Source organism: Hylobates moloch, unplaced genomic scaffold (genome assembly GCF_009828535.3).
Source record: "Hylobates moloch isolate HMO894 unplaced genomic scaffold, HMol_V3 SCAFFOLD_11, whole genome shotgun sequence".
Lineage (NCBI taxonomy): Eukaryota > Metazoa > Chordata > Mammalia > Primates > Hylobatidae > Hylobates > Hylobates moloch.
In genome coordinates, this window is record NW_026652286.1 from 61,323,096 (window position 1) to 61,350,148 (window position 27,053).

At 34.9% G+C, this 27,053-nt stretch overlaps 1 protein-coding gene across 4 annotated transcripts in view; it reads right to left on the minus strand.

Annotated features, from left to right (window-relative positions):
• Nucleotides 1–27,053, minus strand: part of GRM5 (glutamate metabotropic receptor 5) — a 578,520-nt gene that overhangs the window by 541,733 nt on the left and 9,734 nt on the right. For all 4 annotated transcript variants that reach the window (XM_032167126.2, XM_032167124.2, XM_032167127.2 and 1 more), the window contains exon 2: nucleotides 17,831–18,691. In XM_032167126.2, coding sequence (XP_032023017.1) covers nucleotides 17,831–18,491 — 661 coding nt within the window. In that variant the 5' untranslated portion in view covers nucleotides 18,492–18,691. The remainder of the gene's footprint in view (nucleotides 1–17,830; nucleotides 18,692–27,053) is intronic.

A 27,053-nucleotide genomic window follows, 5' to 3' on the forward strand; every position in this document is an offset into this window, starting at 1 on the left:
ACCCTAGAAGAAAAACTAGGCAATACCATTCAGGACATAGGCATGGGCAAGGACTTCATGTCTAAAACACCTAAAGCAATGGCAACAAAAGCCAAAATTGACAAATGGGATGTAATTAAACTAAAGAGCTTCTGCACAGCAAAAGAAACTACCATCAGAGTGAACAGGCAACCTACAAAATGGGAGAAAATTTTCGCAAACTACTCATCTGACAAAGGGCTAATATCCAGAATCTACAATGAACTCAAACAAATTTACAAAAAAAAACAAACAAACAACCCCATCAAAAAGTGGGCGAAGGACATGAACAGACACTTCTCAAAAGAAGACATTTATGCAGCCAACAGACACATGAAAAAATGCTCATCATCACTGGCCATCAGAGAAATGCAAATCAAAACCACAATGAGATACCATCTCACACCAGTTAGAATGGCCATCATTAAAAAGTCAGGAAACAACAGGTGCTGGAGAGGATGTGGAGAAATAGGAACACTTTTACACTGTTGGTGGGACTGTGAACTAGTTCAACCATTGTGGAAGTCAGTGTGGCGATTCCTCAGGGATCTAGAACTAGAAATACCATTTGACCCAGCCATCCCATTACTGGGTATATACCCAAAGGACTATAAATCATGCTGCTATAAAGACACATGCACACGTATGTTTATTGCAGCACTATTCACAATAGCAAAGACTTGGAACCAACCCAAATGTCCAATAACGATAGACTGGATTAAGAAAATGTGGCCGGTGAAACCCCGTCTCTACTAAAAATACAAAAAATTAGCTGGGCGTGTTGGCGGGCGCCTGTAGTCCCAGCTACTTGGGAGGCTGAGGCAGGAGAATGGCGTGAACCCGGGAGGCGGAACTTAGAGTGAGCCGAGATCGCACCACTGCACTCTAGCCTGGGGGACAGAGTGAGACTCCATCTCAAAAAAAAAGAAAATGTGGCACATATACACCATGGAATACTATGCAGCCATAAAAAATGATGAGTTCATGTCCTTTGTAGGGACATGGATGAAACTGGAAACCGTCATTCTCAGTAAACTATCACAAGGACAAAAAACCAAACACCGCATTTTCTCACTCATAGGTGGGAATTGAACAATGAGAACACATGGACACAGGAAGGGGAACATCACACTCCGGGGACTGTTGTGGGGTGGGGGGTGGAGGGAGGGACAGCATTAGGAGATATACCTAATGCTAAATGACCAGTTAATGGGTGCAGCACACTAACATGGCACATGTATACATATGTAACAAACCTGCACATTGTGCACATGTACCCTAAAACTTAAAGTATAATAATAATAAAACAAAAAAAAAGAAGAAAAAAAAAAGATGGGTTGTTTGATGTTCTCAAGTTAGTATAAAATTGAGAATCTTAGGAACAGAGGATCTGATTCAAAATTCTGTGATCTTATGCCCTATTATACTTAAGAACACTGAATTATTGGTAAAATATTCTAATACTATGGACAAACACCCTGTAGTTTACATGCGTATTTGACTAACTAGTCCATGGTGGAAATAAAACTAAACGTGATTCTAAATATAAATGTGTCTAGGAGGGGAAAACTTATCCAATTAGATGATTTAAAAAATTATTGGAAGAGTTGAAATAAAAATTACTTGTAGAGTTAAGAGTAGAACTTATGAAGAAAGATTAAAGGATGATTTACCTTAGAGTTGAGGTCTAACGAAAGTTTAGTAAAAATCTTACTCTGGATATATGGACACATTATATATTTAAAACTTCAAAATTATATTTTGTAGGACAAAAACTTTATTTCAAAAGCAACTTAGAGTGGGTTATCCATGGGAAGGGATAGGCACAATGTTTTCTTTCTTCAGCCAGTAGTAAGATGAGTGATTTTATACTACCTAAACTTTTTATGCCAGCAATTATTTATTTAAAACACTTACAATATTGCTGTTATAAGTAATAAATCTTAAAAACTATTAATATGTTTTCAAGTTGTACAAGAATTTAATTTTTTGATTATTTTTGGTTTTGTTATTAATTTAATTAGATTTTTTAAATACAGATATAAATATCACATATTCATGTTCCTTTATGTGCTTTTTGGAATTGTGAAAAATAAAAAAGAATCTGAGGGCTCCCAAACTGGCAATGTTGTGGAGAAAAGATAGGATATTATAATGCCATGAATAACAATGTCCATAAAAAGTATGAATAACAAGAGAAAACGTGCTCCTTACAATGCTCAGTAAAATGAAAAAATGCAAACAAAAACATCCAATATTATGTATATAGCTACTTTTTTAAATTGTGCGTAAGATATTAGAAATGATAATAAAATGTTAAAAAGTGTTATTTCTGTTGCAATTTTAGTGATTTAAAATTTTTTCTTCTCTTGTTTCTTTTCTAAATGTTAAATAATATCTAGCTATTAAATCATTTTTATATTTAGAAATCATGTATGTTTTAAAATATATTATTTGCATCCTCCTTATTTTCACTTAATACATATAGTTTAAGTTGTTCTCAGACACCAGAATATTCGGAGAATAATTCAAAATGCAAACAAAGGACTCCAGAAGTTACACTTGAAATCATGGCTAGGCCAAAACAAAAAATAAGAAAAATAGTATTACCAGATAGCACTTACTGACTGCCCATTATATACTACACATCATAAATATTGCATACATATTTTTAAAAATACTATTAATTTAATTTGCATAAATATTTGATGGTTATCTACCATTATTTTCATTTTCTGTGACTTGGTTTAAAGAAATTAATGAATGCAATGTGCTCAGAAAACTGCCTGGACACCTGGTAAATTTCTTGTAATTCTTTTCTAGCAGTAGCAGCATCAATCATTTTACAACTGATGAAGTTGAGATTTACAAAGGTTAAATAAGTTGTTCAAATTCTAGTTTATTTAACCAAAGAGTCTAGATCTATGTCCTTAAACACAGTGATAAAAACAGTAAACTAAAAAAAGCATATAATATATATACATACATATTTCAATTATAATTGAACATACATTTGTTGTGAGAATGAGTGCCTTAAAATAAATATTATCTGAATATTAAGCATATTTTCCCAACATTACCCTGGCACCAGGAGCCTCGTTCTGTGCAAGCACTCCTACTCACCAGCTCTGTGACCTTAGACAAGTTGCTTAAATTTCCTAGACCTGAGTTTTTTTTTTAAAAAATGGGGAGGTTGAAAAAGAACAAATACTAGCAGGAATTAACATTTTTGAACCCTTATTGTGTGCCAAATATTATGCAAAATTAATGATCACAACTGTCCTATGAGCCAACAATATTGATAATCATCCCTTTTTTGAAATATAGTAATTTAGGCATAGGGAACTTGCCTCATTTCCACAGCAAACAGTGATGGACCAGCAAATAAGACAACACCTTGTATTTAAACCCAAGTGTATCTGAATTCAATGTCTGCACCCTTTCTTGATGACTATTCAGTGCTCCCACTGTTAGAACTCTCAGATCTGTCCCTTCCAGATCTGAAACTTCATGAATATTGTTAATTACTGATGGAACATAAATATGTGAAAAAAGAGTTCTTCCCCCAGCCAATAAATATCTGTTTTCGCTGTTAAAAAGACATCATTAATGAAGTCTTTGATTAGCACCTAATTTTCAAAGTACTGTACTCAATATTTCGTAAGAAAACTTAAAAGCCTAGTCCAAGTGCATAGATCTTGGCACATAGTGAGTGTTCATTTAATAATTAATTTATCAGGCAGCCTTACACTTACAAAGTGCATTAACTGATTATTCAAGTGACCATCATAACAAAACATTAGTACAGAAAGTGCAGGTACAGCCATCTGTCATCTTGCAAATGAGGATCTGTGTATTTATAAAGGTTAAGTGAGCCACCCAAGGTCATCCCAAAGTGGAAAATAAAATATGGTCTCCAGAGTAATTCCAAGATTAATACTCTTTCCACTGACCTTGAAACCAAATTGTTTTTATTTTATAAAAGGATCAGAAACAAAGTTTTACATATTCAAGCTGAATTACTTCAGCATTAATTTCTGCTCTTTCTTGAGAATGGTTAAAATTTATCTCAGTTGCCTATGATTAGAAATTGTGTACAATCTACAAAACTCCACTCATGTATACTTTAGTATTTCAAATATAAAATCTAGAATTTTTAAATTTTTCTTTTTTGTGTTTCTAAAGGACATTTTTTTATCCAGCTAATGGCACAAGCGTTATACTCTCTTCAGCCTCTTCAAATTTTTTAATTGTATGTATTAATTTTCCATATATTGACAGATTGAAGGTAAAAGCAAAAGTGTGTAACAGGTTTTGAAGCTAGGAGAAAAATTTCCAGCCAAACAAACTCAAATTACTAATCTCTAAAGTCACAAATAATGCAGTCTCCTTTAAAGAAGGTACATTCCAAATACGTGAAAGCAATTCAATCCAGCCATCAATTATATTGATTATTCAAAAGAAGAGAAAAAGTTAGAGGTTAAGACTCAGAAAAAACAGGAATAAAAATAAGAGAATTTCAAAAAAGAGACAGACACCAAGAAACATTTGAGATTACGAATCAATTCAGTCAAAGAATGTTAAATTTATACCAAGAAAAATGTAGCATGATTAAAATATAAAAAGTGTTTATTTAAGTCTTTCCATAGTTCCACACAGATAATTAGATAATTATTATGAGAGGTCGAATAGTCCTAAAAATAAATTGTTTCACTGTTGTTAAATAAGCTAGAGAATATCTTAATTACTTATCATGGATTTTATAGGTTATTGTTTAAAGTTGTATGCTATATCTGTTAGTGTGGAAGATTTAAAATCTCACTCTTCTATAAAAAAAAGACATTAATGGTGTGCAACTCAGACTTCCTATCTCAAAGGGAACAGTACTAATGATCTTCATACTGAATCAGAGCCATTCAATAGCATAAACAAAAAGGAATTACTACACCATCTATGGTGCTCTAAATGATACAAAATCACATTGTATTAAACAAAAACACAGCACAATTTTTTTTTTTACTTCAACCAAAACTATCCATACATATTCTATTCATCTCTTGCCATATAGATAACTTTGTGAGTTTGTGCTTACATATGAACATATTCTTTCTATGAGGGGAAATGTTCTATTTTTACGGAGCCATGGCTTGGTATATATCTGAGAAAACTCATGTGCTAGCAAGTGCTTCCATTTCACTTTTTTCACAGTATCTACCACAGAGCTGAGTACAGAGTATCTACCCAATAAATATTTGTAGACTAATGAATAAAATAATTTGTTTGTGGTAGTATCACATGGACCTCAAACTCTATTTGGTGTGCTTTCATGGACTATATATTTGCATTGAAATGCAAATATCTGTATTTCATTGAAAATTATATTTTGTCCCAAAATTTCTCTCAAAGCACAAGTTTTAGGTTATTTTTATAAGTTCAAAATCTTGTCAAATTAAAGTACCACCAAGCCCTCAAATCCTTTTTTTTGTGGGGTGGGGGGGTAATGTATTAGGTATAAGAGGCTTTGCTGTTATCAATTTTACACAAAGTCGTATAATATTGTGAGCTTGATTTTTAGCATATATATTTTAATAAAACCTACAGTTTTAACATAATATATAATGGAATCTATAGTTACTTACATGTTTTTGTATCCTCTGAGCAAGAAATTAGTATCAATTATTCTCAATCATCCAAATTATAAGAAATGAATGTATTAATTTGAGAATTGAAAACAATAAAATTCAATTTTATTACAAATAATATAGCCAGATAGTATAATATTTCTCTGTCTTCACATATTTCCTGTTTTATGAAATCATTTCCATAAAAACATATTGTCAACATCATTTGTAGCTTTTTTCTTTTTTTTTAAATTATACTTTAAGTTCTAGGGTACATGTGCACTAATTCCGTAAAACTGAAATTAAACTGACATGTACTTCAGTATGTCTTACTTAACTTTTATATTTTTTCAGCTTCTCAAAGGATAAAATGCTATCATATGTAATTCAGTAATATATTTTTCATTAACAAAAATGGCGCTCTAACTTTCTTAGGGAAAGTCAAGGATTGAAATCCTAACCCAAATCTAGTGAAGGTCAAATATATGACAGTTGAAAAGAGGGTATATAACCAAGCAATGTGAAGACAATTTCTGAAGAAATCATTAAAAATACAAATAATTATATTTTTATTGTTCTTGAGGAAAGGAATGCAGAAATATCTTTTTATTCTATTTTTATTCTATCTATTTTTAATTGCAGCTATGAATGACACTACTGACTTTCAGGTAGTATTAATAATATATTAATAACAGCACAAAAATCTACCTTGATATCATTTTATAGAATAAAAGAACTTTTACAATTTCTGAAAATAAACACTTGATAAATAAGTTATATATTCATTGTTATTATTGAAACTACAACAATCTGGCAGAGCATTTAATTTAGTTTTCAAACTAATGCAGCAATTAAATGTAATCTGCCTATTTCCTAGGGTCCATGTTATTTCTTTTGGTTTTAACCTCAGGCCCACGGCATATCTCAATGTGCTACAACTTGTTTCTTCTATTAACAAAGTTTCTAGTTGGGCTAGTAAAGGCACATGAGCATGTCCAATTTGAAATTTACAAAGAAGTTATCTATCTATTTCTTGCACTTATTTTTTCTCTATAAAATTTGCTTATGCTTGTTGAAAATGTAAAAAGAATTCAAAAGTACTTAAAGTATAGCATTAAGTTTCCATCTTTAATCCCCTCTAGTTTCATCTCCTACACCCACGCACATCAAAGATAACCATGTTCACAGCTCTGGAACTGTCCAGGCCTTGCTCATCTTACCACAGCATAATGCCTCTCAACATACATCACCAATTGGAGGAGGAAAGTGTGGGGTATATTTGTACTTATGCCAAAGCAATAAGCACTCTACCTTTTTCATGCAATTGCAAACTTATCTTCTAAAGTGAAAATCAGTAAGAGTCTAAAACTCACTACATATATTGGTAACTTTCCTGACCAATTCTCCACTCCATTATGTTGTCAGTTATAACTGGGCAAAGCTGAATTGAAACATCATTTATGTTTTTTTTCTTCAAGGCCAAGATAAGGCAAGACAGGTTCTTGGCAGGAAAATTTAGAAGATGCTTACTGAATGTTTTCTATGTGCCAAGCTTGATACTAAGTGCTTTATATTTAGTTTTCGCAACAATCTTATAGGGCAGGTATTTTTATCTCAATTTGATAATAAGGAAATTAAATTTACTTGTCCAAAGTCCCTCAACTAGCAAGACTATTAATCAGTATTTGTCATCAATTTCCCTGGGTTCATCCTACTACTTAAATGAGAATTATTTCAAAGGGTCAAAAAACAGATTCCAAAGATATTTTTGCAACAAACTGTGAATTTAAGTTATTGCACTGTAGGTTACTTATTTCATTAAACTACTTTTACAATACTTTTCAAAGCACACTCTCATACATTACCGTACTATATTTTACCCATAGTATTTGGCCCAAGCTTCTCATTCTCAAAAGAAGTCTAAATTTTAGACTTGACTATATATCAAATGAAATTATTCATATAATTTTTGGGACACTCAGAGAATAGTGGAAGATTGCCACTTTATATATTTAAACTTGTGGCTTATTACACATAGTGCACATGTGGTGCACTATGACTTGTTTATATAGCCAAAAAGTTATCTTGTAAATGGCACAAATGCCTTACGTTATATTTTATGTGCTGGTACCTGTATGTCTCTCCGTGTGTGTGAGGAGTTAGAAATGTTAATTTGTTAAATATAAATGTTTAATGTCAAAATAATAATATTTTTGGCATTTATTTCTTAGTGTACTATATTGGGATATTAAAAATTAAAATGCTCCCAGGCTGTCTTTATCACTGATAAAAACGAGGACTAGAAACTCCCCTGACCTCCTTGTCTAGTATCCACTCCATTGTCCTATCTTGATGCATATACCATTTACCAAAATTATACCAATAATTTACATAATTGGTATAATTGTTCAATGAGTAACCTACAGTGCAATAACTTAAATTCACAGTTTGTTGCAAATATATCTTTGGAATCTGATTTTTGACCCTTTGAAATAATTCTCATTTAAATAGTAGGATGAACCCAGGCAAATTTGAGTACAAATACTGATTAATAGTCTTGCTAGTTGAGGGACTTTTGACAAGTAAATTTAATTTCTTTATTATCAAATTGAGATAAAAATACCTGCCCTAAAAGATAGTTGTTCAATGCTTCTATCATTTCCTACCATGGGTGCCTTGAAATTTTTGCTTGTTTTAAATAAGACCTAAAACCCATCACTCCAGAAAATATAAATTAAATGACATCGTCGCAGAAGAATAAATTCTTGTGTATCGGTTACATTTCTCTAGAAAAGTATTTAGGAACAACGTGGAAAAGAGAAGTAGAGCAAGTCACTTTTAAACTTTTAATTTTTTAGCTGAAAGACACAGAAGAAATATATTTTAAATGGTAAACCACAGGCTATTTATGGCTATGTGTAACTAAAGTGAAATTTACAAAATATCTAACCTATGATGTAATACATGTTGATATTTATATATTACTCGTCTATTTTAATGTATTCTCTATTAAATTCTGATTTCAACCCTCTAAATTGGTTTTACAAATAACTTACGAGTTATCCACTATTTGGAAAAAAAGAAAAACACGGACTAGATCATCTTTCTTTAGAATTTCATTGTGTGTGTGTATGTGTGTGTGAAAATCAATGTGTAAATGTAACATTGGGCTGAAATCACTTTACAAAGTCCCCTAAAATAAATGTATTTGACTATTACACCTCTTGCCAAAACATCTCCTCAATTCAACATTTGAATGTTTGATCAATCTTTCTGGAGTATTTGCAAATGTGCCAAAATGAGATTTCATAACCCACAACGCTGATGAATTCCAAAGAATTGCCTTTCATATATAAGGCTACATCATTTAACGATATATCCTCCAGCTCTTAAAAAATTCTGTACCATATTGCTTCCTGCTATTATTGGCATCTGAAGGACAGAGTGTGGAGCCTGTGATGGAGATGTAAATAGAAACAACCAAGCACAGTCTGTGCTTTTCATCAGACTCATGAAGAGGTCGTCTGTGAGGTCAACTTGTTACCACAGGCCTCCTCCTTAATTTGTTTTCTTTTCACTATAATTAACCCATTCCATGGGAACAAGGAAAGGTGCTGCTTTCAAAGCTAGATAAAAAGACACAAAAATATGCTCAAAAGATACTCTCAGTGGAGAAACAAATAGGGTTTTTTGTTTCCCAGGGAAGGAAAAAGAACCAGGTGATGTCCATTCTACTTTTCCTTGGAGCCACACCTACTCCAATGTAAAGGAATGAGATTTAGATTTGTTTCAAAGGAGTTGGCCTTGGATCCAAATCCTTGCTCTGCCACTAACTTTAGCTGCAGAAAAAAATCACTCTTTCCTTGTCCATTCTACTAAAATGGTTACTTTATCAGACTGTGTTATGAAATAAACGAACTAACCAAATTTAAAATATAGCATATGTGGTTGGGCGCGGTGGCTCACGTCTGTAATCCCAGCACTTTGGAAGTCCAAGGCAGGCAGATCATGAGGTCAGGAGATCAAGAACACCCTGACTAACATGGTGAAACCCCCACTCTATTAAAAATACAAAAAATTAGCTGGGCATGGTGGCACACACCTGTAATCCCAGCTACTCAGGAGATCGAGGCAGGAGAATTGCTTGAACCTGGGAGGCAGAGGTTGCAGTGAGCTGAGATCGCGCCACTGCAATCCAGCCTGGGCGACAAAGTGAGACTCCATTTCAAAATAAAAAAAAATATATATATATATAAAGTGATTATGTTTCAACTCAGAAAGTAGTAAGATACCAATGGCATTTGATTGTCAACATTGGGAATTATCAAAAGAACAAATAGTCCAACATCGTTCTTTCCTCAACTGAGGTTTAAGTCCATTTTTCCAGGGTCTTCCAAGTGATTGTCCATTCCAGGTTTGTGCACAAGGAGTTACAGAGAACTAACTCACTACCTCCTAAGAGAGGCAATTTCTTTATTGAACAGTTCTGCTAATAAAAAAATTTTTTTTAATTAAACCATACTTTGTTACTCTTGTATTTTAGTAATTAGCTGTCTCTGTCAACTGCTGGCCATACAGAGTGAACCTAGCTCTTTTCCACCTGAATTTACAAATATCTAAATAAACAAAATATGTAAATATATCAGATACCTAAAGGTAGCAGTCAGGGCCCTGCTATGTCTCGGCTTCTATTAAATTTATTCTCTGAGGATATGATTTCAAATTGCATAACCATTTGGGCTACTCTCCTTTGAACAGGCCCCGCTTGGTTGCATTTGATACTGGTCTTGCCCTGTCACCCAGGCTGAGTGCAGTGGTGCAAACTTGGCTCACTTCAGCCTCAACCTCTTATCCTCAAGTGATCCTCCTGCCAGTCTCCCAAGTAGCTGGGACTACAGGTGCACACCACCATGTCTAGCTAATTTTTCTTTTTCTTTTTTTTTTTTTTTTTTACTTTTTGTAGAGATAGACCCTTATTATGTTGCCCACCCTATGTCCAACATTTAATGTAGCCCAGCTGTAGTCTGCAGAAGTTTGAGCATAGCAAGTCACAGAGGCTTAGTCTTGGAAGAAATCTATACGAACATTCTTTGCAGTGCCTGCTTGTATATAAAAAAAAAAAAAAGATGCAAGGAGTTGAAGTGACTTTCTTGGAGTTACAGAGTAAAATACTTAGTTCGCATGTCAGTTATCTTACTTTTAGCACAGTTAGTCATTTTAACTTATTTTTCCAACTCCAAGATAGTATTAATGTAATCTTCATATTTTATCTATTCACTATCAAATTAACAGGATAATGACCAGACTTACAGAAGAGCCTGCGAAAACAAAAACAAAACAAAACAAAAACCCTTCCAGTTAAAAAGAGATGAGGAAAAATGATAAATAAGAAAGAAAGACAATGTCGGTTGTGGTAGCTCAGACCTGTAATTCCAGCACTTCGAGAGGCCAAGGCAGGTGGGAGTTTGAGACCAGCCCGGGAAACACAGTAAGGCCTCATCTCTAAAAAAAATTAAAAAATAAAAATTATTCACACGTCGTCACATGTGCTTGTAGTCCCAGATACTTGGGAGGCTGAACCAGGAGGATCATTTGACACCAAGAGGTTGAGACTGCAGTGAGCTATGACCATGCCCCTCTTCTTCAGCCTGGGCAATAGAGAGAGACCCTGTCTCAAAGAATAAAAAAGAGAGAGAGAAAGGGAGAGAGACAAAGAAAGGGAAGGAGGATAGGAAGGTAAGAAGTTATAAAGGAAGGAAGGAAGGAAAGAAAAGGAGGATGGAAGACAAGGAGGAGGGAAGTAAGAAAAAAAATTCTCAAGATACTCCCTCTAGAGTTTTGAGGATCTCTATTCTTGCTTTCTCTTATATGCTTGCTTAGTTTATGTTGGGCAGAATTTACTGTGCATAATTTGCTTTTCATTCTGTGTTTTATGTGTTTCAAACTGTACATTGGAACATAAATATCTCACAGCATGCCCTCTCATTCCCCAGCATTCCTTATGCAGAAGCGACTTCAACAGAAGTGGCTGAACACTATAAACCTAGAAGCTAAAAGGTTTTAATGACATCTGGAATAAGAGTGACCAAGGGAAAACATGCATGTGTGCGGCTGCCATCCATAAGATGGGTAAATACTGAATACCTGATAGGCTACATCCTAAGAGATGATCTTCACATTTAGGTAAGCATCTTATTATTTAGAACTGTAGAAGTGTCCACATTTGCACATCACCAGAGATATGTGTGCATTATGGGGGAGCAGTGCAGTGAAATCCGCTGAAAACAAAATTCCTTTTAACTCAGCTTAGTCATCCTGGACATGGAGTATTTGTGGGAGTTTTCTAGCATTTTCAGCAATTGATGACAGCAATGGTGCCTAAGAGAGAGGAAGGTGGGATGCTATCCCAGGCATTAGTCTCTTATAAGTGAGCCAAAGTCCAAGCCAGAAATTGTATCATCAGAAATGAATCTGAATATAGAAGAAACACTGCCCAAACCACACGTGGATATGTCAGCAAGCTCTATATTTTTCTCTGAAAGAGGCAATAATAACTCTCTTAGAAATTATTTACTGAGTCCATAGGCTGTTACTTCTGGAAGGGAAGAGGAGGGAGTGCCCCTCTAAACGATCTTTCCAGAGCTATCTGTATTTTTTTCACTGTTAGCAATGAAGTTTCTGACAGTGATATATGAATATGAAAAACTGTTCCTTTACAATTAGAGTTGCTCACTGTGTTTCCCAGATTACAGATCCATAATCCAACTTACTAAAGAATTCCCCTAAAAGTTTCTGCATCTTCTAAATTGTATATATTAAGTCAGTGGTAACCAATACAATTATACAATCAACCCATAATCTCAAAGATTTCTGGGGATCTCATGTTTTCAGAATTTTTGTGGAGCAAAGGAAAATCTTTCAGAGTTTCCGCAAGACTTTGATATGACCCAGGAAAAGGAGCACTTCATCTAATTTACAGATCAAGAGCAAATGGATCATACTATTTCTCAAGGCTAATTTTTATTTTTTGAGACAGTTTCGCTTTTGTCACCCAGGCTGGAGTGCAATGGTGTGATCTTGGCTCACTGCAACCTCCGCCTCCCAGGTTCAAGCAATTCTCCTGTCAAGGCTAATTTTTAGATGAATTATTTCATCTGTGGTCCCTTCTACTATTTCAGATAGTTATTAACACATTCAGCCAATTGTTTAGAAATATTGGTGCCATTGAGATAAAGGAAGAACGAATAAAGCAATGCAATGGAGAGGTAGAAAAATGGCAAAAAGGAACCTAATAATCTCCAGCAATGTTTTGGAAACCAAGTTCTGGACAGAAATCTTGAGCTCCAAGACACAACTCTGCAACTAATTATCTGACAAGCAAGTTAGAGTTATGTGACCTTTCTATTTTAGTTTCCTTAACTGTAAAATACAGAAGATTAAATGCTGGCCTGAGACACAGTGTTAACATTCTATGGAATGAATAGTAATTTATGTGTCTTTATTATTACCATGATCATCCCAAAATTTGTTTTAACTCTCATCACTATTCAATTCCTGGAGAAACAAAATAAAGTCCTTTTAAAAATTATTCAGTAGCTTCCACAGTGCCATTTATTATTTTTCCAAGCTAAATTGTTGCATTGTATAATGATAATTAGTAGAAATGCTGAGATGGGAAAAGTGTACTCCCACTTTTTAGAAGTCAAACAAGCATATAGACTATGAATCATACTGAAGGTCCTTCAATCAAAGCTGGATTGTTATCACATTTTTAAGTAAATAACTGATGGGAAGTCATATTACAACCTGAAATTGCAATCTCTAGGTTAACCTGAAGACAATATTTTTAATAATGTATGCTACCAGTACAATTTATTGGTACATTTATCTCCCCAGAACATCACTGATTTGTTTTTTGCTGTAGCAAATTAACATTCCTGTCATTAGACAGAAATAATAAATTCAAGAACCAGTGAAAACAAAAAATGAAGTGTAGCGTGAACAGGATTTTACAATTATTCAACAGAGTCATTTTGACACCTCGTTTTTATAAAGAAGCAAAACTAAAAACTTACAAGTGCCTGCTATTGATCCACATACTATATAGTCATAAATAGTGAGCTACGTACTTTACTAACACAAATTCCTCTATTCAGCAAATAGTCTTTGAGCACCTGTTATATGATGGGCACTCTAATAGGCCCTGTGGATATACTGTAGCTTTTCAACTAAAGTCAGGAAAACTAGTGAAGTGTGAAATCCTGTCAATCACCCAGAAAGTACAATATAAAATTTTTTTTTGTATAAAACACAATGCAATAATTACTTTTCTCAATGAAGTTGAACTAGATCAAGGTAAAGAATATAATAATGAAATATATTCAAGTGCTTAACTATTTAAAACATTCAGACTTTAAGGAAACTATCACATCTCTAGCCACAGAAGTATGGGCAAAGCATTTTAAATATTGCTTCTTGCCCACAGCATATATTGTGTTTTATTTCATATTCAAATTTCAAGAATATCAATGCATGTTAATTTATTTCATTTTGCTTTTGAAGTTTAAGCAGTAGTATCTTATTTGGGAGGAGGGAAGTTAGAGACTAAAGTGAGAGGGATGAATATGTTTATACTGGACTCCATCCTGAAGGCATTTTTTATTGCTCACAATAATTGTCAGCTGGGTAATGTTGAGGGTTTCAGCTGGGCTCAATTATGTGATTGCAATTAGCTGTGGGTTGGGAAAGCAATTTTGTTGATCTGCATTGCATGCTCTCACATGCTTGAGGTCAACTGGTCTAAGATGCACTCATTTGGAAAACCTGGGTGCTCTCATACTTCACAGGGTGGTGATAGGGTTCCAACACAAACTAGAAAGAAAGTTCTCACGTCAACCAAGTGCTATTGGTCAAAGTAGTCAGAAGGCCACTGCTGCATGAAAGTAAAAGGGAATTATCAAGTCAAAAGCAAATGATGTGAATACAGAGGCTCCATTAGTGGAAGTCATCAATGCAATCTGCCACACTGCTAAACAGGCAAGCACCATCAATCCTGTGTCATCATGGGCACATGTACCAAGGTTTGCAAAAGTACTAAGGCAAAGCACCCTTTACATTTCCTTAGTGCAGACAGAGTTCTGACTCCATTAAAAGAAGTGATTTTACTTTTCTTCTGAGTCATTGCATATTCCTTTCCTCTGCCCAGGTGAAGAGCTAGTTTGATCTGCTCTTTAAAAAAATGCTTTCTTTTTTTTCTCCTTCTGTTTTATACTATGAATCTCTTTGCCTAGAAGTTCTAGGCATAATTTCTGTGTAATAGAAAAAGCCACAGTAAATACCCAGTCACACAGCCTACTAAAGTCATAAATCACAGGAAATAGCAAGTGTAAGAGATTAACATCGAAGCTGAAACCCAGTTTTCCTTGTACACTCCTCTGGAATTCTGTGATGACATACACTTTCTTGAAGGAACATTTTGTGGTACCCGTGACACAGTATGGTTAGGTTTAAGTATAAAATACATAGGCAATTAGGAGAAAAAACGTTTTTTGAAAATAGGGCCACATCTTTTCACACACCTTAATGGTTCGTGTGAAAGCATTTGGAAATTTCCTTACTCTTCAAGAAAGAGAATATTGATGGAACAAAGGAGAATAATTATAAGACTATGAAGATAAATTATCAAGTACTGGGATTAATTCTCCTAATGCTAGAGAAAATGACCTCAACCCAGTGAGAGAAAGAGACTGGATGATTACTGACACTATCATTTCATGGAAGATCCCACCAAGACTTTCTGAAAAACCAAGCGGCAAAAACAGACAAACAAACAAACAAACAAAAAAAAACAAGCATGACCTTGGAGAGTTCCCACAGTACCCAACAAAGCTGTATCCTCTTTGACTCTCACTTTTCTGATCCTGGAGGTCAGTTTCACCTTGTGAAAATTCCTACCATGCCATTCTTGTACTGATAAATCATACGACTTAACACTACATAACCTCATTATCCACATACTTGCTTGGGATCAAAGCAAGATAAATATTTCTTGACACAACCACATAAACAGTAAGCAAAGGAGTGTTTCTTCCAACCTTTGATGTCCAATTCCAAGGTTTGTTCTCTCCTGAATCCTGGTGGTACAACCTAAATATTTTGCCTGAATTTGGCATCGCAATTTCTATTGTCTTTTGTTTGCCCACAAATAGAATGTTTTCATGTAATTGTTATATTTCAGTAGGTAAATTATGTATTTAATATAGAGCTTAAAGTGTATGTATATAAAAATTATGCATAAAATATTCCACCTCATTTCTTAACTTAGATTTCTTCTCAGAAGCAGCAACTCTTAGTAGTTTTGCTCTTCTCTGAGAACAATTCTATGAATATCAATCAAATTGTTTGTATAAAAACCCCTTTTAGAAAAACTAAAATATTATATATACAGAAATGCCCCTTGTTTTTTTCACCTAAGATGACCTTGGAAATTGTAATCATTACCTAATAGGGTGTCTCATTTATTTTAATAGCTAAATGATAATGCATTGTTTGAATGCATCATAACTTATTTTATTAGGTTATTAGATTGCTATTGGGGTAAACTCAGGATAAAACAACAGTTTAAACTAGTAAAAGCCAAAGGTCATGACTAAGAGTTTCCCTTGGAGCACAATTGAATTAGCATTTGCCACACTGTGACCAAGCCCTGCTCTTCTGAAGCTAGAAGGTAGTTCCTAATAAAATGTATGATTTATTTGAGGCAAACCAAAACATACCTTTATAATTCGCCTTTTCAAACACATTTTTACTTTCTCACCTAGTCATATTTTCTTATGCTTTTCACTGAAAGCCATCCCTGCTAATTTTCACCAGTTGTCAGTATTCTTCTTGCTAAATTTCAATTGTCAAATTCCATTTCCTTCTGTAAGATTCCCACCATGACCCCCATAACCACAGAGGAGGAGGTGATTTTTTTCTCCATCAATTTCCTTGAGAGTCAGATTTGTAACATTATGTCATCTTGAATTATGATTATATAAGTATTTGTGCGTGCCTCATCTCCTTTGCCAGAATGCAATCCCACTGAAGTCTGTGATATAGAAAACAAAGGGCTATCCTTCACAGGACTGTCAGAGAGCCTTGCATATGTATTTGTGCATAATATGTGTTGCATAAATATATTCCTAACCTCTGAAGTGGGGTTAGTAACTTAATTCCACATTTTACCAGACCAGAATATTTGGACTATATTGATACGTTAATGCAGAATTTTAAAAATCTCAATACAATAATTCGATGATTTATAAAAAGTATTTTGTATCTTCTTCAGTATTCTATAGTGTTTAATATACACATTTTGCTTTTCTAGAAGAAGATCTGCATAACAAGTGAGTCTGCCCATTTGGGTCACAACCTCTGTAGGTCAAAACAAATTTTTTCCAAACAGCCATGGTCAAGAACTAATGATTTTTAAAACACCATAAAAAACAAAGGGCTACTTATTATTCACTGTTATAAAACATCAGTCAGATTTTTCTTTCCTCACTATTCTTGGAGAAAAAAGAAGCAATAAATTTTAAAGCAAACATGTTGAATTATTTAAAATTATACTTCTCAAATATGTTCTATACAAGGATAAAATTAATTTATTCTTATCTCCATTTTGGATTTGACCATGAATTCTTCTGAAAAAATAGCTGTAAGACTAAACTTTTTGGTAATTCTCTATAACAACATACCTAGGTTAGAACTGGCTACTACCTTCAGTCCTATGTGTATCTATGTGTACCTTGCTTTAACTATTAGAAACAATAGGCACCTAGAACAATCTTGAAATGACAAAAATTTGAGGTGTTCAATGAAGATATAGAGACTTAAAAACCTTTAGTAATGAATATAAAAAATTATTATAGCAGAAGTATAATATAGCATCAGTATAGCAGAAGTAAATAATGTAATTCACAATTGAAGCAAAATTATATTTCACCAAATATTGGCCACATACACCCACCTGCAATTTAAGTCTATGTCTCTCTAGATATATGCAGTCCAGTCTGTTCTTATAGTACTGGTATAACTGGGACAATTCAAAATACCCAAAATAATTAGGAATGGTTTACTCTTCCCAAACCTGAAATTTTAACTGTTGAGTGTATAATAATATATACTCGATGTATGCAAAGGAAACTTACCTTCTGTGTGCACGGCTGATACATAGGTCCAGTTGTACCTCTTCACTATGTCCACCATGGCCCTTGCCTGCTGAGCATCTGAAGGTACAACCCTCATGAAATATTTGAACAGAGTCTTGTCACTCAGATCCATGCTGGTTGCTGAGTAAGCAATCTGAGGTATGTTGAAAAGCTGGAGCAAATTCTGGACCTGAATGGCTACAGAACTGGAGCCAGGCCCAATGACCCCTACTATGGGCTTCTTGGAGCGGAAGGAAGAGGAGGAGCCATCCACACAGCGTACCAAGCCCTCTTCCTCTTCTGAAGAAATGAGGGAATCTCTTATGAACTCAATGCTCTGCTCTAGGGCCACAGCCGAATGCCAGCAGGAATCCCTTATCTCACAGCCCAGTGTGATGTTGGGCAAGAGTGTGGGGTCTGAATTGATCCTTTCCAGGGTATGCAGCATGGCCTCCACTCTCTGAATGCCATACTGTTCACGGACCGCCCCACACTTCCTCTCATGAACTTTGTCCACAGTAGGCTGGTGATGAACAGAAAAGAGAGCTCCAATAATGATGTCACCCGGCATGTGAGCCACCACTCTCCTCTCACTGGACTGTGCACTCCCACGGACATCTTCTTTCAAAAGTAAGACTGACAGGATCAACAGAAGGACCATTTTAGGAAAGGAGTTCAAGCTAATAAAGATAGCATGGTGGGGAAAATTCAGGAGGGTTCCGATAGCTGTGAACAAGTGACGTCCTACATTGAATGGCAAATCAAGAAATTAGCCAGCAATTCAGATGTGTTCTCTAAAGGACCATTGTGTCCCCATGTACCATTTAGTTAGATGATCCATGTGGTCATGATCTTCTAAACCTGAAAAAAAAAAAAAATAACATGGGTCTTTAACAAACATAAGTGCAACTAGTTTGGGGAAGTTCTATAATCCGTGTTAGCAGAGAAAACATTTTGATGATGCAGGTAACAAAAAATAATTCAAAAACGTTTCTAACTTTCCTTTGTCTGCTTCCTTTGTGATTTGATGAAGCAGCTGATGTAGCTTCTCGATCCTGCCTAGCTTAGATTAATAGTCTTTATTTGTTCACCTGCAATACACAAAACCAAATCTTATGTGTGGCAGGCAGAACTGTACTGTACTCTCAGGCAGAGATGACAGAGCATCCTAGAAGCAAAACTATGCCATGAACAGAAAACTTCAAGAAGATGCACCCCAGAATATTAAACATGGGTGATCTCTTGGTAATGAAACTGTGGATAACTGTTGTTAAATTTTCATTATGCTTTCTTTTCTTTTGAAATCTTTAGCCTCGAGCATGTAATTTATTATGCAATTACAAAAATAAAGTTATCTTTTCAAAAATGCCCCACATATTCTCTCTCCAAATACAATGTCAAGCAAGTTGAATAATCTTCTCAGGAATAAATAAGTATTGCATCTAATTAATGTGGAAGATATAACAAAAACAAATGAAGAAAGGTGGGTGTTTCATGTTAAATAAACTGTAGAAGAGAAAGGAAAAGGTTGAGAAATTATAGAATACAATGTCCCCCAAATAGGCAGCAAGGAAGAGTCAAATTAGCACCAATTTTTAGAGAAAAGAATATTCACATTTCAATCCCTGTTCTTATATTAAGAAGTATTAGTAAACTGTTTAACCTCTCGGTACCAGAATTTGCTCACCTGAAAAATGGGGATACTATGTGCTAGGCTGTCCCCTATGGGAATCAATACAAGATATCAATGAAATAAATGCTTTACAAATTAAAAAGCGCTATATATATTCGAAACAACATCTTTTTGTTATTAAATTTTCAAGGGCATTCTGTAGCTAGGTCGTGAGGACAGAAAATTCTCTGGCAACCTACTTGGTCCTCCAGAGAGTCTTCAAAGTAATTACAGTCTTGTAATAAAATTCACAGTAATCAGTCCTCTAGCCCTGATCCAGAAAAAAATTCCACATCACTAAGGCTCAAAGGCTAAAAGGATGTATGTATGGAACTATTCTGCCAGGTAGAAATTTAGTATAGCTATGAATGTCATCATCTATTTCAATTCAAATTCCTGGGAAGAAAGAAATTTTGTCCCAAATTTTCTATGGCAAATTCTAGCATAATTTGTAAAAGAGAACTGACAAATTAGTGATTTGATCACTTAGGGGAATTGTATAAGAGAATTATTTTTTTATCAACTCTGCCAGCCAAGGATCTCAAATTATTTTAAAGTGACTAACTTTCTAAGCACTGACTTTCAAAAACAGGTGATGTTTCTTCAGGAATGTATGTAAATATCGCACTTTTACAAGAATACTAATGGTTTCAAAGGTCATCAAATCTATAAAAAGTTAAGTCCAGACACAAAACGAATGTAACTTGAATCACATTTCTAATCACTCCTACCATCATTTTCACTATTTCCTTCTACTGTTTCCTATGGCAACAGAGAAAGTCTTCCTCTTCCTCCGTACAGTGACAAAAGCTAAAATTTTTAATATTTCATCAAATAACCAGATGTTCCAGAATAACTAGACATTTGGGAATATATAGAAAAAAATAGTTTTGGTACAAAAGTTGGGATTGTAGACACAGAGGAAGAAATGAAGACTAATGTTAGTTTTTTCATTGGTAAGTTATTTGAATATTGCCAAACCCTTTCACTTTCCTTAGACCCAAGACCTAAAATAATTATTCTCATGGTCATGTGAATTCTACTGCAGACAAAAAGAAATATCTGAAATTAAAGAAAGCACAATTTCTTATTAAATCAGAATGTTAGTGAGTGAACAAATAACAAAACACAACTCATTTTTTATGTAAGAACATCAAAGCGATATGAGAGACCTGGTGTCCTGTCAGGCTCGTGTGGCTGAAATATCAATCCCATGCATTTTATTAAGTTGTTGTATGAAACCCCTACATATTGAGATACAGTATACATATTAAAACACTAAAATATTGCCTTTTGAAGTTATGCGGTTTGTTACTTATTTAACAAAAAATTGTTAACTATTTAGTGAAAGAGCCTAATGTAACAAAGAACTGTAATAATATACATTGGCAAGTATCATTATTATCTTTCATTGAGCACCTAACATGCCCCATCTATTCATTAACTCACTTAACAAATATTTATGGTATGTATATGCTATAATTCTGTCCTGGGAATTGAATATTCAAGAGTGAGCAAAATATACAAGCTCCCTATACTTGTGGGCCTTACATATTGGTATTCTAAATGGTAACTTTAGCTGAAACCTAATGAATACAAAGAAAAATAAAGATCAAATGGTATTTCTGTCTTTAGGTCTTTGAGGAATCACCACGCTGTCTTCCACAATGATTGAACTAATTTATACTCCCACTGCAGAAATACTATTCAACCCTGCAATCCCATTACTGGCTATATACCCAAAGGAATATAAATCATTCCATTATAAAGACACATGCACACATATGTTCATTGCAACATTACTCACAATAGCAAAAACATAAAATCAACCTAAATGCCCATCAGTGATAGACTGGATAAAGAAAATGTGGTACATATACACCACGGAATACTATACAGCCATGAAAAATGAGATCATGTTTTCTGCATGGACATGGATAGAGCTGGAGGCCATTAACCTTAGCAAGTTAACACAGGGACAGAAAACCAAATACTGCACGTTCTCACATGTAAATCAGAGACGAATGATGAGAACACATGTATAACTCTGGGGCCTACTGGAGAGTGGGAGGAGATAGAGGATCAGGAAAAATAACTGGTGGATACTTGACTTCATACATGGGTGATGAAATAATACGTACAACAAATCCCCATGACACGAGTTTATGTAACAAACCTGCACATGTACCCCTGAATTTTTAATTTTCAAGACTTAAAATTAAAGTTAAAAAAAGAAAAGATAGTCCCAGCTACTCGGGAGGCTGAGGCAGGAGAATGGCGTGAACCCAAGAGGCGGAGCTTGCAGTGAGCAGAGATTGCGTCACGGCACTCCAGCCTGGACGGCAGAGAGAGACTCCATCTCAAAAAAAGAAAAAGAAAAATATACAGAAGAATGAAAAAAAGCCAGTCACATAAAAAATATGCCTAGAACATGAAGAACATGGGAAGCATGATGATACAAGATGAAGATGGAAAGGCAATAAAGGTCCAGGCCATGTAGGATGTTGTAGGCTCTTATAAAAAAAAATTTAATGTTGGCCAGGCGAATTGGTTCATGCCTGTAATCCCAGCACTTTGGGAGGCCGAGGTGGGTAGTTCACTTGAGGTCAGGCTTTCAAGACCAGCCTGACCAACATGGTGAAACCGGTCTCTACCAAAAATAGAAAAATTAGCTGGATGTGGTGGTGCACGCCTGTAATCCCAGCTACTCAGGAGGCTGAGGCAGGAGAATCGCTTGAACCTGGGAGGAGGAGGTTGCAGTGAGCCAAGATTGTGCCACTGCACTACAGCCTGGGTGAGAGAGTGAGACTCCATCTCAAGAAAAAAAAAAAAAAAATGTTAATTACAACAGAAAGCCATTGAGGAGATTTAAGCAAATGACTGGAACAATTCAGTCTTACAAAGGATTATTCTGGCTGCTCATTTTCCTGGATAATCAATTGAAGAAATCTTATAAGGAAACCTGTAATAATCTAGCAAGAAATGATGGTGACTTCTCTATGATTGGTGACAGTAGATATGGAGAAAAGTGGTCACAGTCAGATACATTTTCCAAGTTGAATCAACTGTACTTGCTGATAGACCAGATGTGAGTAGTAAGGTAGAGAGAGGAATCAGGGTCTACTCCTAGCTTCTAGTTTGAGAGCCTAGTGCATTTTGACAGCATTAATACAGATAGGATAGACTAGCACATAAACAGGTGAGGGGTAGAAGAAAATTAATGATCTTCTTTTGAAAATGCAAAATTTGAGATGCCTTGGAAGTATCCAGGTAAAGATGTCAAACAGGAAAGTGAATATGTAAGGTTGGACCCAAGGGAGAGTTTTGGTTTAGACATGCAAATTGAGGGTCATCAATATATAAAATATTTAGAATGCATGAAATCGCCTGGAGAGGAAGTATAAATGTTGCAAAGGTACAGCTAAAAAATAGCTCTGCTGAGGGGCCAGATTTGGGAAAAGCCAGCTATGAAAAGGAGTCAACCCAAAAAGTAAGAAGATAAAGTGAGAGTAAATGATGTCACAGAGGCCAAAAAAGAATATTTTAGGTACTTTATTTTTAAAGACATATGCAAGGCTTATATATTTCAGAGAAAAACGTATCTGATTCACATGGAAGATACTATATTCCATGTACATTCTATACACTGAAGATTTCTGACACAATGGCTACCTCTTTGAGTGTGTCTGTATGTGTGGCATATGTATACCAATAATCCTTATAACAACCCTCAAATGTAGGTACAGGTTGAACAACCCCTACACAAAACGCTTAGGACCAAAATTCAGATTTCAGAATCTTTCAGATTTTGGAATAGTTACATTATACTTACTTACTGCTTGAGCGTTCCAAATCCTAAAATGTGAAATTGGAAATATTCCAATAAGAATTTCCTTTGAGTATCGCATGGGTACTCAAACATGCTGCAATTTTGAAGCACTTCAGATTTTTAATTTTTGAATTTGGGATGTTTGAACTGTATTATTTTATTACCTTCATTTTACAAATGATGTAATATGTTTTGATAAGTTAAAAACTAGCTGATCACTTAGAAAATAATGGAGCTAGAATTTATGTCTATGCCTGTTGACTTTATAACACATTGCTTTAACTATTACTTGCTGCCTCACAGCCCCTTCCTACCAAAAAAATAAAAGATATTACCAATGTCCATGAAAACAAGAAGGGCCACCCAGACCCAATTTGAACATCCAAGAGATACAGAATCTTACAGGAGTCACCTTTCAAACTGTACAGTAAAGAGCATTCCAGGGAAAAGATGATTCAGCTCATAGAGATACAAAAGGTAGAGTGTGTAGGCTATCTAGTACAAGTGTATTTATATTGCCTGGATATCCACCCCAAATTATGGCTTATCAGATTATGAAGCAATTACTGCTTCATAATCTGATGAGGCAGATATTAGCTATGAACTTAGATACCTGGAATATACTTTTAAAAAGTTATGATATAGGAATATGAAAGAACTGTGCTATTACTCAGATTATTATAAGGCTAAATAGAAAGTCATCTTATGTGCAATTAAAATACAAGAAATTCATGAGTATAAATTCCAAATAGATCTGAAAGAAATACATCAAATCTATCAGCATCCCTCATGTGTTTCCTATAAATGTTTACTGAGTAACACACCCTTCTATGCCCCAAGGATCCAGTTATGGACAAAATAGATATAAAGTCACATCATTATGGAGCCTATACTCTAAGAGGGTTTTCCAGACAAGAAACAAAATAAAATGGCGTGAACCCGGGAGGCGGAGCTTGCAGTGAGCCGAGATCGCGCCACTGCACTCCAGCCTGGGTGACAGAGCGAGACTCCGTCTCAAAAAAAAAAAAAAAAAAAAAGAAACAAAATAAATACCTAAAATATTGTGTGCTACATGGTGGTGAGTGTTTAAAAGCAAAAAAACAAAATGCAGTGAAGCAGTATAGAAAGTGCCAGAGATATAGGAAATTTTGAGTAACGTGGCGAAAGAAGCATAAACTGAAAAAATAACATTTGAGTAAATAGCTAAAAGAATTAAAGGAATGAGTCACGCAGATCTCTAGAAAAACAACATTGCAGGTAAAGGATAAAGCAAATACAAAGCCCCTAAGACAGACTTAATGTTTAGTGTGCTGAGGAGTAGCAAACAGGCTCATGTGGCTGTAGAAAAGTTAAAATGCAGAGAAAGGAAGACGTGGAGAACAAGAGATAATGTGGTGATGTTGAGCCTGTTTGGACTTTAAAAGACTTTGACTTTAACATTTCATGAGAACGTTTTTCTGGGAGGATTCCAACAGAGGAGGAACACATTCTACCTAAAATTTTAACAAGAATAAGGGCACGAAGGCAGAAAATGAGGAGCAATTAGGAAATTTGCACTAACTTAGGTGAGACAAACGACAGTGGTTGGACTGGAGATACGGTAAGTACAAGTGGTGAGAACTGCTGGGATTCTGAATATATTTTGAAGGTAGAGTGAATAAATTGGCTATTAGAGCTGACTTGGGATGTCGGAGAAAGAGAAAAATCAATGAGGACGCCAAGATTTTCAGCCCGAACACAAAAAGGATGGAGTTGCATCGGCTGTGGTGGAGGATGCTGTGGCAAAGATGTGGATGGAAACAACAAAACAATGTTAAGTTCAATTCTGATATATCAAGTTGCACATACTAGAAACTCAAGAAGAGATCATTGAATGAGCAGGCGGATGTAAGGGGCTGAATTCTGAAGAGAGGTCTGAACAGGAGATAAAATGTGGAAGGTGTGAGTATACAGAAGTCCTTTTTGTAAGCCATGAAACTGGATTAAATCACCGAGGAAGTGGAAAGAGAAAAGAAACTAGTGCCAGAGATTGTGCCCCAGGGAATTCCAAGGTTCAATGGTAAGGAATAATCAGCAAAGGAGACTGAACAATTTTTTGAATAGAAACTTCCTTTTGTGAAGTGAGGAGAGAGAAGCAGTAAAATGTGAAGTATTCATATTGTATCATGCAGAAATAAAGGGACGGTATGCTTTGATTTTCTCAAGAAATATTATGGGTGGGCATGTATGCATACATAAAGACTGGAAACATATACATTGACATTAATAGAGTGTTCTCTGGGTAGTAAAAATATAGTACTTTTAATTTCATTTCTTGTCTTCATCTGTGTTTTCTAAATTTATAAATATGGTAATACAACATATTTACTATCATTATTATTTTTAATTTGGAACTGAGGGATATGCTTTCTAAATTTCTGCAACTTTCTCCCTTGAGACCTTATCTCCCTCCATCCATTCCTCCTTGGGAGCCTACTAGTCAAGTTAGGCTCTTGTCCAAGTATACACTGTTTATTCCAATGGCTTTGCACTTGCTGCTTCTGATCTCTGATATGCAGTTGTTCCAATGGTCTTCATGGCAGATTTGTTAAGAGCATGGGCTTGGAGTCCAATGACCTGAATTTGAATCCTGGCACAGCCATTTATCGGCGGTGTGTCCTTAGGCATTTAGCCTTTCTGAGCCTCATGCCTTTATTGGCGATTGGAGTGACAGCAGTACCTACCCCAAGGAGTTTTAGTGAGTATTGAATGAGTTAATATTTAAAAATAGTCCCTTCCTAAATTATTACCATATCCCTCACCTGGCAGTGTTTGTGCTATCCTCCAAGCTCACATGGCAATTTTTTATTTATACTTTCTTATAGTACTCATTACCAAGCTAATATTGTAGGATGTTTAAGGAAAATAGCATCATAAAACTAGAGAGGGCCCTGGAGATGATTCCATTTAACTGAGATCCATGGAAAGCAAATGATTCATAGCAGACTGGGGACTTGAATTCAACAAAATGTCACTCAAAACACAATTTTAATCATAGTTTACAACTTGGTATCAGCTCTTATATAATTTTCTAAGCTTATAATCTTTTATTTTTTTATTTAAATAAAATTTTAATATGAAATCTCTCATATTTTTCTTTGTATAATATAAATATCTTTCATATCAGTTCATTTGGATGATGTGGACAATTATAACAACAATTAAAATATACAGAGGGCATACCATGTGTTGTTCACTTTGCTAAGAATCTCACATGAAATGACATTTAGCTGTCATACAAACTGTAAAAAAAGTTATGTATGCACATTTTACAGAGAAAGGAACTGAGGCTCAGAGAGATACAGAGGCTTGGCCAAGATTCCCAAGCAAGTGGGTAGTAGCAGAGCCAAGAGTCACATTTAGAACATTTATTTAATTTTATCAGTTGCATGGCATTCAATTATATGTGTGTACCAATATTTAATTATTCCTTATTGTTAGATATTAAGATTATTTATAGATTTGTCTTAATATCATAAACAATGTTGCATTTTGCTTGCTTTTAAAAGTATCTTTGTAGCACAATTATTTAAAGATGATATTTCTGGCATAAATGTTTCTCATAGTTTACAACTGATGGATGTAGGATATAAAAGATGATATCAACTTCACTCCAAGATCTGTCTCATTAACATCATCAATTCTGAGAACTATCCAATATGCTTTCTGTGAGGATCTACTCT